Raw genomic sequence first — 18,478 nt, forward strand, 5'->3', positions numbered from 1 at the left:
GCGTGAACGAAATGACAGTCGGAGATTGATGGCTAATATGGAAGGTTGTGGAACTTCTGATAGTAATAGTGGTGGTCAATCTTCGAGTGTTGGCCGTCACACACATACTAATGGGAGCGGAATCAAACAAAATTTTAAATAAATAACCAGTGATAAGGACTCCTATAAGATTATAAGAACACAAGCAGAGAATGAGTTTCATTCTTTAATCGTACACATGACGAAGGAAGATGCAAAATATTACTAAGTTATTAAAGTAAATAATTAATTAAATATTACATTGATCTATTTACATTACGTTCTCTAGTGTTGCAGGTGTCCATTGACTACAATGACGGTTTACCATTAGAGTTGTATGCTTGATCGCCATCTTTGTAACATAAAAAAAAATATATATATATAATACAGACCATGTTACTAATTTTGAATTATTTTATTCTAGTTTATTACGATTACAAGAAAGATGGCGGCAAAATATTAGTTATACAAGGCGAAAGATTCAACAAACAAGGCGGTACCGGTGGTAAGGTGGTGTGGAGATGCGCCAAAAGGAATGGTGGCTGCCGTTGCAGGGTATGGACTGTGGAGAACCAAATTGTGAAATACATGAATAGTCACTCACATTAATACCTATTATATGTTATGTTTACCTAGAATAATTTATTTACAAATGTATAACTTTCTCTGTTACTGTTAATAAAATTAAAAAAAAATATTTGCACGAATGTCGTAAAATGCTAATAGTAATATATTTATAAACGTAGATCAATTTATTTGGAAATAAATATCTATCTATATTACTAACGGAAAAATGTTGGGACACTTGATACGACACGACGAACTTATGAACATTATAATAGAAGGTAAGATAAAAGGAAGGAGGGGAAGAGGGAGACCGAGACATAGTTACATCAGGCAGATCAAGGAAGGAGTTGGTGTCGTGTCGTATCAAGAGGTGAAGGGACTCGCTGAAAATCGTAGTGAGTGGCAAGAGCTCCACCGACAAGAGCGCAGCTCTTAAATAGGATAGATAGATAGATATTACTATGTTTGCAATTTCGTTATAGTGAATCTTAGAAGTAGGCAATTATTTCCCATTAATATTTACTGTATTTGTTATTTTTCTTTTTACTTGGTGCAATAAAGTGTAAAATAATTATATATATAAAATACTTCTAAATAGTAAAGATAAAACGTATACTAGATTTTACGTTAGAGCTTCAGGAACATAACTGTGAAGACTGCGTACATTTTGGTAAAGAAGTTTTTGTTTAATACCGGAACAAACATATGGATAAACAAAAATGATTATTTTGGCTTTTACTACTCTTATTTTTTTGTATTATATTTTTTCTCAAAATATGTCGGACAGAGTGAGAAACAGATATTGTCTATTTACATTTTTTTATGTATTAGCAATACAATAAAATTAAAAATTGAATATATCATAAAGTAGTTAAATATTCGAGGATTTTTTTTTAATGGGTGATGATGGAATAGTAACCCCGCTTGCACTAACGGTATACTCTGGCGGAGCACCAGTGAGGGATGATAGGTGAGGATGAAAAGATAGATCAGTTAGCCCATCGTGAACAATTCATAAAGGATTAACCACATTAGTTGCCAGAAGGAACCGCGTGGAGGTCGACCTGATACATACACCCTGTATTGTTAGCAATAGGCTGTTAGAACTCATTACTAACATTATCTTTCCACCCAGTAGGTTACACTAAACTCTTGTATCGTATTATCGATCCAGCTCTTTATATGCAGCTTGATCTTTTATGGCATAAAGTCATGTAGAATGTAGAGGTATTTTAAAATAGTGAAGGCGTTAATATATTCTGCGACTCAAAAGAAGTGTTAGTATTTAATAATGGTATACTAATACTGGACATAGTAATAATACTCGATGTTTTTAACTCCATTTGGAATATCATACACTTGATATCGCAGGCATATAGTAATGATAATATTGTTGTTATTCAATGCTTATTGACGTATTGTAAATTGTATGTATATTGTTTTTTTATTTATAAATATAAATAGTGTAATATGATTTTTAAATCCCTATTTATAATGTAAATTATTACCATTTATGTGCACAGCGAATAAAAAATATGAAAATGTTGAAAGTATTTTGATAGATACATCTCGATATCAAAATTTACAACAAAAAACTTAAAAAATGTTTATTGGATTTTTTTAATGGGTGTTAATGGAATGGTAACCCCGCCTGCTCTATCGGTCCCCATTACTAACAATCGCTTTCTCCCCAATGTTTTTGGATTAGCTACTATATATATCACATTAATTTATACAGTACGATAATGTTTCGTTTAAGTTATCGAAAAGTATGATTAAATCATAACACAGTTAAACAAGTACTGTATAATTTATACAGCAAAAAATAATTTTGCTTGCTTACATTTTTATAAATATAAAAGTGAATATACATACATATAGCCATGTAGGCCGTGTAGGTCACGGCGAAGAATGGGCCACCACTTCCTTTCCCGTGGGTTTCGTAAGAGGCGACTGAGGGAGTTTATGGTGGAGGGATAGGTAACAACGTCTCTTAAAACATCACCAAAAGCTAAACTACGGTTGCCAACCCGCTCGAAACCCGCTCGACAAGCGTGGCAACTACTAGCAAAACCCCCTTATGGGGGAGGCTTTGTTCAGGAATAGACAGGTAACGGCTGATTCAACATTATATATATATTGCTTGAGCTATTTCGAAGATTAGCGTGGACGAATATTGTATTTTATTTTTATTAACTTTAAATGATAATTCAGAATCGGGACTTAACGCGATGAAAAATGTTTGTAGGTAAATAGTGTCTATATATACCAGCTTCTGTATTGCCGACGTTTCGACGTGGATTGCATTACGTCGTGGTCACGACAGGACTGAAGTGAGCGGCGTCTTCGTCTGGTAACTCACGCAGTCTCTGCGGGTACCCACCCTCACACTGTCACTATTATTGACTTGATTTTGTCGTAACCTCGACATGGTGTAATTCACGTCGAAACGTCGCCAATAAAGCAGGTATGTAGTTTTTTTACCTGCATACATTTTTCATCGCTTTAAGTCCCGATGGTGTATTTCAGTGTTTTTCAAAGTGTGGGTCGCGACCCCTTGAGGAGGTTCCCGAGCCTCTACATGGGGATTGCGGAAGGTCGCGAAGCAGTGAAAAATCAACAGTTCCGTATATACATCAATCAATCAATAATACATAATGAAGTAACTATCATAGACATCATCATTCATCATTACATGTCTGTTTTAAATACTTTATTATGTATTATTTATTTTATCGATACCTAACTGTGAATATAAATATAATTGTACGGATTTCATAATTGTACTATAATAAAATATATGAATTTTACATTCGAAACCGTAGGGGGTAGGGGGTCGTAAGATATTTTTACATAATAAGGGGGTCCCGTCATGAAAAAGATTTTAAAATACTGGTGTTAAATACACCAGTATTTTAAAATCTTTTTCAATACGTGTTTTTAAAATTAATCAAAAAGATTTAAACTTAATTAAATTTATTCAATTTCTTACAAATCATTTTGGCGTAATAGTATGTGACACTGGATCATTGTACTCAATAGTGTAAATAAAATTATAAATTCAATTTATAGATATATGCTTCGTTCCCACATGGAATGGAAATAAGGCGTTATTGATGGATGGAAATAGATATACTAAAGGCCATTGCAATGATAAGAGGGTGACATGGCGTTGTGTAAAGAGGAACATAGGTTGCAGAGGAGCTGTCGTTACATACAATGGCAGTGTTGTTCGGGTCACTGGGCATATTCCTCACGAGAAGCACTATTATTAGATGTTTTTTTTTATACAACTTAGATTGGCAAACAAGCTGACGGCCCACCTGATAGAAAGTGGTAACCGTCGCCTATAGACATGAGCAGTACCATGGACATAACAGAGTATACTGTTTCGCCCATGATACTCCCATGCGTTGCCATTCTTGAGGATATGTCATCATTTTCTTGCTCATATTATTTGGGATCGCTGAAACATGTTCTTCCACTTATTATTACCTTGTTTAAGTCATACGTTAAATTAAGTAGCGATGCCCGAATTTACTAATATGACTACTAATTATTCGACTGAATAATTAATTCGAAATATTCGAATGGTTTTCAATTCATTCGATTACTAATTTTACTTATTCGACTACAAATTTCATCTGACAAGTGATTTCATGTGCTCCTACTACTACTACTCTACTACTGATTACATTCGTTTACAAATTTTTGGTATTCAGTCGTATCATCTATTTAATTATATTAAGGTAGTGGTGTGGTAAGTAGTGGATACAGGAAAGGACTTAAAGAACTTTGTTTTTATATTAGAGGTTTAGATTTGGATCGATTACTAATTCGAATAAGAAAATTAGTATATTACTAATTTGATAGTGCAATAATAAAATTAGTAATTACTAATTAATCGAATAACAAAATCATTGAAGAAATGCATTTATTGTTAATAAAAGTTATCGTGAATCATACTATATTATAATTATTTATATCGCCTTTACTCAAGTATGTAATTTCGGAATAGCTCAATTGGAAGGTGATGTAATACAATAACGCTATGATGATGATGTAATTCGTGTCTACATATGGTGTTAAAATACAAAAATAAAAAAAAAATTGAAAATATATTTATGAATGTCGATAAACGTCATTAATATTAAGAAGATACAATTAATTACTAATTCTTAAATTTTACGGTAAACTTTTTTCTAAGTAGCTAATAGTACGTAGACGTAGAAAAACCAATAAAACAGATAGTTGATGGCATTTCAACATGAAGTATACACCAGATTTTAAGTTATATCTTCAAAAACACAATTGTAAAAATCGCATTCAATTTGGTGCAGTAGTTTTTGCGTGTTACCGAAACAAATATACACACAAATAGACAGAAATCCTATCCCATATACCGACATCGTCAAGTTACAATTTTATTATTTATTTATTTAAACTTTAAAGCACAATAAAATTCTATGTACTAACTTATGTGGCTAACTTAACACCGGACGGTGTTCTTTAATATTGAATAGAGGAAAAATAAAGCAATACTTGATATATTCATTTAATATAAATATATAAATAGACTAATATAAGCATACACCTAATATATTAATTAAATAAATATGTACATATAATATTACAATATAAAACAATTAGATAAAACAACTGTAGAACAGCAAATAGTAATCTATGTCTCAAACAGAGTAATTATATTTATTATTTATTATATTTAGTAAGATTTGAAAGCTGCTTCTGCACTGGTCATTTATTAACGAGTTTTTGATTACAGTGATCTGGATCCCTAGTCGATATAAAAAGAAGAACCTAATGATGGTCAACGGATACACCTTCTCACAGTATGCTCCAACATTTTGGTACTGCACTAAGAAAGGACAGGGATGCCCAGCCAAAGCCCGAACAGATTACCAAAATAAGCTTATTAGCCTGACTGAAAATCATGATCATCCACCGCCTAAATACCACGTCAGTGAATATGGGGAATACATAAAAATAAGTTAAAATCCACTAGAACATAGTGTTTCAATCGGTTTTTATTAAAATGATAACTTCGTGTTTGATCTGTAGAAACCCTTATAACAATACCATATAAGTTTTTACTTTATTCTTGTTTTTTTTTTATTTTATCATTCCTTATAGCATGTCTAAAAAAGGTATTAAGAATAAATGTGAATGTCTATAAGGACAGAGGAAGATCTAAAAAGATATGGATAGATTGTATGAAAGATGATATGGTCAGAATGGGAGTGAATGCGGAAATGACTGCGATTAGAAAAGAATGAAAGAGAAAAACATATTACGCCGACCCCAAATAATAACTGATATAAGGGTAGGAAAATGATGATTTTATCATTTATATTTATTTATTTTATATTGGAATATATACTTTTTTTTAATAATAAAAACCCAAATCTCCTATAAACTGAGAATTAAGCATAAAAAAACGACAGAACATTTCAATAACTAAAATAGGTTTATGAGATGAGAGATTTGACGTTTTTGAGAATAAGGACCTTAGACAGAATGTATTTTAATTCTTACTAATAATATAAACAGCAAACTGAGTTTGTTTGTTTGTCATAAATTGACTGATAAATAAACAAAACTTATTATTATAAAATTTGGTGTACATTTACTATATGGATGGGAGAAAGTCATGGGCTACTATTTTTCCGATTAGTAGACATAATCTCGGTCACGCGAATAATCGCGGGTAAAAGCTAGTCGTTTTATAATATCTATTCCTGTACCGTCTGATTTTTTCGGTTTTGTGGAGAGTCTGCAAGCTAATTATTTTTATTGTAAATATATTTTAAATACTTAACATTGTTGACTTTGCTTGAACTATATATCGTAGTTGCAATTTATTACATAATGATAATGTCAACTAAATCTTTGACTATATATTAGTTTCTATAAATGATTTCTCTGATTGCAGTGATCATGATACCAAGTCGAAAGAAGAATATAATGATGATCAACGGGTACACATACTCGGAATATTTTCCAACGTTTTGGTACTGCACTAAGAAGAGACAAGGATGCTATGCCAAAGCTCGTACTAATCAACAGAAAGACAAACTTCTTAGCCTAACTGAAGGTCACAATCATATACCACCTAAATATCATGTTACTGAGAAAGGAGAATACATAAAACTACACTAAAAAATTGTCAAAGTATGCACACCATTTTTGGAGTTATTTTTCTTGTGTATCAATAGACAATATATACGATATACTATTTGGACCAGAACTTAGTGACTTTTACAGTAAAATCGGTGACCTGATTTAGGACCTGCTTTGTGCAGGATAAAGGACACAAAGGACAGGTCAGGAGATGTCTCATGGTCACCATGATAGCCTGGTTGGCTTCGCAGTCCATTGAAGGCCACTGGCAATCTGGAAATCCTTTATCTTAATAAATTACAAATCTGAAGGAGCAGGATGACTCCTATAGATCCTATAGATTTTCATAAGTCAAATTTTCTTTTTTTTTTTTTAGATAACAAAGCATTATTGACTCTGAGAAGGTTCTTGCTATGTTTTTAAAGATGCTACTTCACGAAGGACTGCCATCTCACAAATTTCTAACATTTGTAAATCTATTGCTTGTGATTATTTTTCATAATATTTGAAATACACAATCGGGACTTAACTGAATGAAAAAATGTTTGCAGGTAAATAGTACCTACATATCTGCTTCTTTATTGCCGATGTTTTGACGTGGATCGTCCACCACGTCGTAGTTATCACGTTTTTCATCGTGTTAAGTCCTGATTGTGTATTTAAAATATGTGTAAACAACGCGAAAGTTTAATATAATATTTTGAACATTTTTTGTTACCTAATATATACTACTACCTAATGATAGTTCTAGAAATTTCTTTACTTGAATATGATAATAATTAAGTTAGGATAATGATAATTCAAATTTGATATAATTTATAAGCAAATGAAATTTAAGTTGATTTTTTTTTGTGTAAATTATAAATACTTTGTAAGTCATTGATTGGTTTATATTAATTGATTTTTATGTAGTACCTCTTACTTAATTCAATCGTTGGCTATCACGTTTTTTGACAAAATTATCATGAGTCAATGAAATATAATTATCATGTAAGTATATAACTATTTAATACTACTATTTATTATATAAATAAATGTACTTTTATATACTTTTTTATTTGTGTTAAAATGCATATGCCATTAATTTCTTTGTATACCTATGTACATATATATATAAAGGTGTAAATACGCCTATCTTTAGTTATATAACTTTTTGGAATAAGATTTTAAAGGCAGTTATTTTATGTAACGGTAAAATAATTATACTATTAAAATAATATTTTCTTTTTAAATAGACATCATGGCAGCGATACTACGAGCTCGTTTAGCAAGAGATACTACGAATATATATATTGCCGGACACAAATTCTTCAGACACTCAAGGTCTTTGGTCGGAGACAGGATCAGATGGACTTGTGCTAAGAAACACAAGCACAAATGCAAAGCTTCGGCTGTTACCATCAATGGTGTTGTGATATCGACTAATGGACATCACTCACATAACTAGTTTTAAATAACTAGCTATAAATAACTAGTTTTTTCGTATTTTCTCCTTTGGTTAGTTGCTGTTGATTTATTAATTGAGATTTGAAATTAACATGTTATTATTTGCAATACTCTGTATACAATTAGGTATTATTTTATTTAATAACTAACTTCGATTAAGTCGATTAAAACTCATAATTAGGTTTGAAATTTGTGGATTTATTGTTGACGGATTAAATTTGAGTTCGAATCTTTACTTACTTATTAACATTATAAATGTGAAAGTGAGTTTGTTTATATATTTGTTATCTTTTAACGCTTTAACGACTTAACCAATCAACATAAAATTTGGTACATTGCTATGTGGGATGGAGAAGGACATAGGCTACTTTTTGTCTCGGTTACACAGACGATGTTGCGGGCAAAAGCTAGTAGATAATAAAAAAGGCAAATAATGAAAAGTATAAAAGTCATCATTCTGTATACTATGATATCCATGGTTTTGTTCTTGTATATAGACAGGTCTTCAAGTCTATAAACCATTACTGCTTTATATCATGTCATTTATAGTAATCTACCGTCAGATATACATATTTTTATTAATATATGAATGAGAAGGCACAAAACACCGGTTTTGTTTCATCTTATGCATGCAGTAGCGATAATGTAACTATCATTAGATTCAGGGTGCTGTACTCAATGAGTACTTTTTTTACTACAATATATTATGAACTAGCTGTATCCCGCGGCTTTGCCCATGTGAATCAGTATATATATTATTTTATGTGTTAAGTTAGGATATAACCTATATATGTACTAAATCTCATTCAAACACGTTTAGTGGTTTTTGCGTGCAAGAGTAACAAATATCCATCCATACAACCTCACAAACTTTTACGTTTATAATACGTAGTATTATATTCCGTGTTGTTTGATTTTTTCCAGTGCCTTTACTGGCTATTTGTAGTTATTCACATGTCGTTAAATCCGTTTTATAATTAAAATTACTAACTGTGTGTTCAACTAATATATCTAAACGCATAATTGGTACTGTTGTTGTTTTTTAACTTTTTAATGAAAAAAAAAAATTAAATATACATATATAAGGTATCTCGAAGAGAGGGTTTTCTTATATAATATTATATAAATCGATTTTGATAAATATTTATGCAGTTAATTAGGCTTTATTTCAGTATTGGTCGCATATAAGTTTTGTTACAATATAATTAATAAGATTTTGATCCACAAAAAATATATCCTACTTATTAGAGATTATAACTAGAGAATCTGTGTTTTGGCATTTTTAAATATTTTTCATTTTTGTAGTTTATCTTAAAATCAATTTTGTTGTTCATAGACTATTTATTGTTAAGTTTTGTCGTCTATATTAGATTTTAATAATATATTTTTATACTATGTAATGGTGACTTTAAAGTATTAAAAAAATAAATACATTCCATTTAATAATATACTTATTAAAATAAATTTATTATATTTAAATATTCGACAGATTAAGGATATTAAGATAATAATTTGAGTATGGACCATTGGTATTTTGGAGTGTATTGTATAAATAAACTAGTTTACAATAACTTGTAATTGGAACTGTAATAAATAATAATAATAAAAAAAAACTGTTACTAACAGTTTTTTTAATATAGGTTTAGAAAAGCTGTTAATAACAGTTTATGAGAATCAACAAATTTAAGGATTTTACGGTCCAAAAACGTGATAATGCAATTCAACATTTTATGGAGCTTCGTTATATTCTAACGTTTATACGGTCAGAACAGTTTGAAGTGAAATGTGTTCAAAATTTTGAAATTAATTGTTACAGTATATACATACATTTATATCTCCAGTAAAGAGCGAGGTGTCTTATTCACATGAAATTCTTGTCATGTTTTTTAATATTTTCTATAAATATTATAAATATAACTAAAACCAGATTTTTTCTTTTTTTACTTTTTACTACACTATATTTGGAATAAGCTGATATTTGATGAGTCGTCTAAATGATGTCTCTCTGATGAGTGTTAAACATAGATTTATTTTCCTCCTGCCTTAACGTTTATATTGAAAAATTAAATTTAACGACGTGTTGTTAACAGCGCCTTTAACTGATGGTTTCGGAAACGCAGGTATCCGTACAAATTTATCGATGTAAACGTAAATGTAGTCTTAACGTAAATCTTTGTTTAAATACTCTGATGGCTTAAATAACATTTTATTTTTTTATGTTAATTAAATGGATATTAATTAAATTAAATATATGAATGTTAATTAAATTAATTTTGTTTTCAGAATGTTCCCTCATAATTATAAATGGCAAGAAGTATTTACTGGTGAATAAATACACATTCAACCGTCCATACAAACGGCGCGAAGGCTTAGGATGGTACTGTTCTTGTTATCATCGAGGTTGTCGGGCGACGATCGCCACAACCGATGACTATGGGCTCACACAGACAAACAATATCGAACACAACCATAAACCACCATATCTGTATTTCGCTAAAGATGGCAGTTGTCATAAAATATATAAAAATAATGTTTTGTAAATCGCTTATTTTGAACGTTACAAGATTTAATGTATAGAGTTTGATTATATTTGAGACATACTGTATGAACAGTATTGTAAAATGCAAGTACATTTTCTAACAATATTCGAATTTTTAAAACGAAAAAAAAAACAATATTTTAGTGATAAGATAATGTAAAATATTTTATTTCCTTTTGTTTGTTTTGTTTTGATTTCTTTTGTTCTTGTTTTGTGCGCTACTGTGTGGGCCGCATGCTTCTTCGATTAAATTATTTCTTTCTTTCATTAAAAACTAAATTTATTTTTACAAAAAAAATGACAATAAACGAATTAAAAGATTTATATAGTTTGACTAAATGAATTTATTAAATAGGAAAATTATTGATACTTAATAAAAATATTAAAATTTTCTATTTTTAATTTATGGGTTTTATCATTACATGTAATAAGATGGTGATGCAAAATTTTAAGTGAATAAGTAAATTCATGTTAAGAATAACATGTCCAAAATATACTATTCTGCCTGTGGATCTCCTTATCACTTATGAGGATTCCTCATGGTGTAAATAATCAGGATACCTCATGTACATTATGTTATATAGGCTGTCTTGTCCTCTGAATTGAAATACAACAACGCGTACATTATTTATAATATTTTTAATATAATATATAAATTATTCTCTGTTATTATACTTTCTATCAGGTGACCCGTTCGCTTGTTTGCTATTCTAAGTTGCTAGAAAATCTATCTTGATTACAATATATATCTAATATATAAAATTCTCGTGTCGCGGTGTTTGTTACCAAACTCTTCCGAAACGGATTTACCGATTTTTATGAAATTTTGTGTGCATATTGGGTAGGTCTGAGAATCGGTCAACATCTATTTTTCATACCCCTCAATGATAGGGGTGACCAACCCCAAAATTATTTTTTAGATTTTTTTGTCAATTTTTTTTTATTTTTATTTTATTATGATTTAACATTGAAAAATACATACAAATTCTAATTTTCACGCTTTTACGATCAACCCCTGTTGTTTAATCGTAATTTTTATATGCCGCAATAAGGTTGCAAGATGACAATCGAATATAATAATTATAGTACGACATATTTTCATGTATAGTTCTAGAAATAATATATATGGTAAAACAACGTTTACTGAGTCAGCTAGTATATATACCATATATGAATGGTCTGTTGAATAGCGACATGATTGGGTTTGTGTCTATCTAGAAAGTTAAAGAGATTTTTTATATTTTGACCTGTTTGTTATTTGTTTTCTTTGAAAACAGTTATTCAGTTTTAAGAATAATATTAATTAATTTTAATATTTGCGTTATTGACACATATTTCAATACATTATGAAGATTTAATCACGCCATACGTGATATTTATTCACCTGCAAACTCATCGTGTTAAGTTCCTTTAGTGTATTTCAAATATAAGAAATAATATTTATAATAATGCCTTTATTATTACAGGATGCCAGATTATTCAAATACAGACGGGGGTTAAGTTTTTACTTTATAAGAATTATTCGTACAACCGCAAACGGCCTACAACATTTAACCGACTGCGTTGGTACTGTTCTAAATACCATCGAGGTTGTACTGTCACTGTTGTCACTACAAAGGATCTGGTAGTAGTAAAACAGAATGGAGAGCATAACCATTCACCGAATAACTATTATAAGCGTAAAGATGGGAGTTACTTTAGATTTTAGTTGGATTCAACATGAGTATTACATAATTATTACTTATCGACTCGACTTTTTTTTTTTAACGTGTGGAAAATCTTCAGCAAGACCGTCCCATCTGTCGGAGGGAGGGCAGCTGGGGTGTGTGGGATTCGTACCCACTAAAAAGCACAGGACGTACCTCGAGGCGCTTATGTTGGATCCCGGGTTCCCATTTGTACAACTACCGAGTACTTATCGACTCGACCTACTGAAATTTCATAAAGATGTGAATCTTTACTGACTTTATCATGGGAAGTGTTCTGAAGAATTGTTCGGATTAATACCTGCCGCTGATTTTTACCTCTGTACAACCCGCCACAAACTGAAGTTCTTCCACCGTGCATTTTTAAAGGTACTTTCTGCCGTGCACAACCTTTGTTTGGAATCAACTTCTAGCAACAGTATTTCTTAATCGATACGATATCATAACCTTCAAGAAAAGAGCATATTCCTTTTTAAAAAGCCGGCAACACACCTGCCAATGTCTCTGATGTTCATCAGGTGAGCCGCATGCTCGTTTGCCTCCTGTGTTATAAAAAAGTATATTGTTTTTTTGAGTGATAATATGTGAGGAAAAAGTCAGGTCATTTGACTCATCGTAACGAATTCACTAGCAATTTACCACAATGGTTTCCAGGATGGACAGCGTGGACGTTGATTTGACGGGGTGTATTGCTAGTAATGGAGTCTCTAGTCCAATTACTAATATTCTCCTTGCTCCTACTCAAATATTTCTTCTTTCAATTCGATATTGCAAAGTACTACAAATTTTCGTCATTTCATGTCAGTCGTCTTTTGTGTCTTTTCCACGATAAATTCCAAAATAAAAAAAAAATAAAAAATGATTCAGAAACTGAACTTAGTTTCTGAGATAAACTAATCCAAAATTGTCTTAAAATAATTGTCAATTTATTACAAACTCATTGTTGTAAACTTATCGATTATTAAAAGTAAAACAAAGATTTAAAATTATATTAATATTTTTAGCTCTCTGCTTCCATATTACGTGTGCAATCAAATAAATTCTTTTGTTTATATATGGTAATCTTATTTTTTGCTACAAGTTTACATAGAGTAGAGTCTTGATGATCTATTCCTCGAAATAGTAAAGGTTGTAATCATATTATTTTGTTTACTACTCTTTTGATTTACACGTTTAGCACTTTCACTTGACTGTACTATCGACCCATAGTGGTAAACATCGCTTATAGATACGAATAGCAACCTGAAAACAAGAACATACTGTGAAGAATCCAACCTAAATGAGTATGTCATGAAAGAAACACATCATGGGGAAAGCAAAAAAAAAATACTAATTAATATATATATTTTTTTACAGGAGTAATTATAAATACTTCTCGGGGAGGATATTCGCTTATGTTTAAAAATTATGCATACAATCGCAGACAAATGTCCAAAGGTAAATGGAGATGGTACTGTTCACAATACCACAGAGGCTGCAGGGTCACACTGCTGACGTCGAAGGACTTAATCGTCACGATGTACCTTGGGGTGCATAATCATGAGCCGCCCCAACTCTCCCAGTCGGATAAAGGCTTCTCTCTGTCTATGAAACAGTGATAAAATGCATTTCACAAAAAGAGCATTCTTACAGAAGCTTATTGAAGTGTGACAAGGTTGAAATAATGCGTCAATTAAAAAGAAAAACAATATTAGTATTTATTTGTTAATATTTAATTGCACACAAAGATTACTATTTTACGTGTAGCTATAATTTTATTATTCCTGATTAGTTAATTTTTTATTTGAAAAATGCTATGTTTTTTAATTCCTGGTGAATTCAGCTTGATAAGGTATCTGTTTTAACTTTATTTCTTACCGGTATCCCTCTGTTATAGAGCACTAAAACTGGCGAGATTACCATTCCATTTAGACCATTCCATTTATTCATAAAAAAAAGTGTTTCAACCGTGAAGCAGTTGTGTTTGCACGGCTGTGTTTGAAGGGTGGGATATAGCAGTGAATTTACAGGGTATAGAGGAATAACACCTGAGTCTTTAGGAATGGCAACGCATAGAGGGGTATCATGGGCGAAACAGTATAAGCTGTTACGTCCATTGTACTGCTCATGTCTATAGGCGATGGTTACCACTTTCCATCAGGTGGATCGTCAGCGTTTGCCATTCTAAGTCGTATAAAAAAAAATTGGTTGTTAAATAGCATATGCATACTTATGGAATTGTTAGATTGTATATAACGAAGCAGGTGGTGTTTTTGCCTAATTTTTGGCATAGTAATATCAGGATCACTGACATTATTTGGTTTTGTCTTCGTTCATCCTTTATTCATTTGTGACTGTAACAAATTATACTTTTCTTATTTGAACAATTTATTTCGTTACTTTCCAATTACAGTTATATTGATAGCTCTCACACATCAGCACTGTACTGTGTTTTTATACTTTTATAACTATGTTCGAGTGCCCGAATGCTTTTTCCGTTAAATCAAATGTGTGCTCGTGGACTCGTTCATAGTTTCACATCATTATTTATTGATTCTATTTATACATGTGTTGTACAAGTATACGGTTTACACAAAATGATATTTAAGTTGTCGAAAAAAACAAACAGTTTGCATAGACCTTTACATTAATTAATTAATCAAATAATATTAAACAATATATGTAACAATGTACATAATACAAAATTTGACAAATCATCTTGTATTTTTCTTTGTGCTGGATGAATGTTCTTTAATGTTGTCAATCAATCCTTACTTGTTTTATTACGACATTGAGTTTCTTTGTTTGTTACCTCTTAGCGCTTTAACAGCTTCACCGACCACAATAAAATTAAAATAAATACGTGCACTGTATGTGATGAAGGTTACTTTTTATTCCAACATGTGACGGTCACGTGGACGAAGTCACAAACAATGTATTCTGTAATGGCAATGATACTGTTTATATCTGTCTATATTGACGACTTTCCATCATGTGGGCTATTCGTTTGTTTCCCATTTCAATCAACATGATATCAGTCATTACTTGTTCACTGCTGAACATAAGCCTTCTCCTAAACAGTAGTTGCTACGATTGGCGGGCGGGTTGGTAACCGCAGTTAGGCTGTGATGTGTTTCGTGATGTTTTAAGACAGACGCTGCTGCCTATCCCTCGACTATTAAATTTCCTTAGTCGCCTCATACGAAACCCATGGGAAAAGAAGAGTAAAGAAATTTCCTTAGTCGCCTCTTATAATACCTACGGGACAAGAAGAGAAGAAAAGGAAAAATAGTTTTACTCTATAAAAGGGGTAAGTTTATTGATTTTGATTCAGGGAAAAGTAAACTATGATTTTTAATAACTATGTTTAAGAGCTTTAATAACGAATTATAACAACGTCGCAATTAATTGTCAATTTTCAAAAATAATTCTAATGATTTTTCTGACTAATTATTATTTAAAAAGTGCTCTGATAGCGAAGTCAAACGTTAATCATGCGATAATATAATATAATGTGTACCGTGGTCGTTGAAAAAGGTACTTTATGATAAAAAAGTATTTGAAAAATTCCAAAGCAAAATGCAAAATAGATGCAATATTTACATACAGAGTATTCTGTCATTTTAGTTGACTATTAAAGCACTTTATGAATAATGTTTATGTCTCTAATAAACTTTATGAATTGAAAATTATGAATAAGTTTGTGAAATTAAAAAAAATGCAACACTTATTCAAGCTAAAAAAAAATATAGATGTTGCTACATTAAAACATTGCAAAAAAGCTATCTAAACTACCTTACATATGTTAAAAAATAATATATGGCTTTAGTCGTGACAATCAATATTAATTAGTCTTAATAATTCACCATTCCTATTTAAAGCGACATCCAAATAAGAGAAGGATATCAATTCATTTTAAGTCTCATTTATTTTTAGGTTTTCCCAAGAGACTACAGCATGGGGTTCTTCAAAAGGGGGGTAAAGAGGTTTCTTCAGGGTCGGCAACGTACGCGTAATACCTCTGGTATTGCAGGTGTTCATAGGCTACGATAACCACTTACCATCAGGTGGGCCGTATGCTTGTTTGTCACCTCAGTGGTATTAAAAAAAAAAGGTAACATACATATTATTTTGCCATTAGTCTCATAAGATTTACTTAATTTGGAAATTTATTCTATGTTTGGCCCTAAAGCAGGTAACTTTATATTATTTACAAAACTTTACTGCAATACACAATACTACACTAACTCAAAGTTCTTATTTTTATTCTGTTTTGCTTACATGTAATTACGAGTACATTTATGCGTCCCATAGACGATCATACGGCTAGAATGAAGCGTAAATCTATTGTTGCTTGTAAAACTAAAACAGAGCTTTCCATCTTCTTTGCCTTAGATTACATTTTACTTTACCTTACATCTAGCCTTCAAGCAAGTAACTTTACAGTATTTGTAAAATAGTACCATTTCTATGATGGCTCAAAGTTCTTATTTTAATTCTATTCTTCTTGCTCTTGTGAATTCCATAGACAATCAAGCAGCTTGAAAAAAGTACACGTCTATTGTCACTTGTAGAGCAGAAACGCTGATCCATCTTCTTTATCTTACAAGTAGTAATAATTACATGATGGTTTTAAGTCGCTTGATCGTCTACGGATCTCTTTTTTTTTTTTTTTTGTTTTGTCTAATAATTTTATTACTGTCTTGATGTTTATTAGAACTTGTTATTATTTTCCAGAAGCAATATTCACCTCGTCAAATCGCGGTCAAGTCGCTATAGTGTTAAATAAATTTAGATATATTAAAGACTATACAAGTGGTATGAAGACCAGGTGGAGATGCATTAAGAAAAATAAAGGATGCTACGCTTCTATCACCACTATAGAGAATATTATTGTAAAAGCAGTTAACAGTCATAATCATTAACTATATTTTGGAGATACTAATCCTCCTATTATAATTGTTAAGAGACGGACTGGCTGAAAACTAGCGCTGTGCAGCTGTACATTAGTACATTGCATTGGGACACTCATAGCATCAGCTGAGCCAGTTCCTTTTGCCTAATATGAGACACTTCATATATATGTTTTTATTATTTCAGCCGTTAACTGTCCACTGCTGGATATGAGCCTTCCCAATAAGGGGAGTTTTGCTAATCGTTGCCACGCTTGGTAAGCGGGTCGGCAACCGCAGTTAGGCTATTAGAAATGTCCACTGCTGGACATAGGCCTCCCCCATAGACTGTCGTCACTCCATCTAGTGGGGGGTCGTCCTACATTGCGTTTGCACATACGGGGTCGTCACTTATGAACTGTTCTAAAGTGGGTGAAGAAGTAACGGGAAACTACTCGCTATAATACGTTGAGTTAGTATCCCATAACATACAAGTCTCGAACTTACTTTGGGGCTAGCTCAATCTGTGTGACTTTGTCCGTATATATATTGTCCGTATATAATCGATGAATTTATATGCTATTTGTGAAAAAAAAAGATGTTTTAAGAGGGACGCTGCTGCCCATCCCTCGCTCTCCTTTAGTCGCCTCTTACGATACCCACGGGAGAGGAAGGGGTGGCCCATTCTATACCGGGTTATGCACTCGCTCCAGCTATGTACGCAGTTTTTAAAATCGGTTAAGTTTTTTTTTATGTTTATTCATTTAAAACAAATAATCTAATCTTGTATCTTTAATCGCGTTAATTAAAATAATACGTAATTTCTGTGCGCCGTGTGTGTCCCGGCATAGAATGGGCCACTCCTACCTTTCCCGTAGGTGTCATAAGAGGCGACTAAGGGAAGGCGAGAAATGTGCCGCAACGTCCTTCTTATAAAATCTCAAAAAGCTCAACTGTGGTTGCCAACCCAGTTGCCAAGCGTGGCAACTACTGGCAAATACTCTCCTTATGGGGAAGGCTTATATCCAACAGTGGACAGTTAAGGGCTGATACCACCTTCGTTTATAATCAATAAATGAATTTACTACTTCTCGTGATGTAGATTTACTAAAAAAAAATCTTCAGATCTTCAAATTAATTTTTTTTTTTTTTTTTTGCATAAATAAAGGAATTGAATACTTATATAAATTTTA

General features: G+C 31.6%; 1 protein-coding gene across 15 annotated transcripts in view; it reads left to right on the plus strand.

Moving 5' to 3' along the window:
- LOC113518763 (modifier of mdg4) overlaps nucleotides 1-18,478 on the plus strand; it is a 362,824-nt gene that overhangs the window by 232,515 nt on the left and 111,831 nt on the right. The window contains exon 5 of one of the 15 annotated variants that reach the window (XM_052892498.1): nucleotides 10,453-10,724. The exons of 12 other annotated variants lie outside the window; for them this stretch is intronic. In XM_052892498.1, coding sequence (XP_052748458.1) covers nucleotides 10,453-10,709 — 257 coding nt within the window. In that variant the 3' untranslated portion in view covers nucleotides 10,710-10,724. Of the gene's footprint in view, nucleotides 1-5,368; nucleotides 5,702-6,535; nucleotides 6,778-10,452; nucleotides 10,725-18,478 lie in introns of those variants that run through there. 2 more of the 15 variants (XM_052892507.1, XM_052892506.1) reach the window with 2 other exon arrangements.

This window comes from Galleria mellonella, unplaced genomic scaffold (genome assembly GCF_026898425.1).
Source record: "Galleria mellonella isolate WM207_F2 unplaced genomic scaffold, CSIRO_AGI_GalMel_v1 utg159, whole genome shotgun sequence".
Classification (NCBI taxonomy): domain Eukaryota; kingdom Metazoa; phylum Arthropoda; class Insecta; order Lepidoptera; family Pyralidae; genus Galleria; species Galleria mellonella.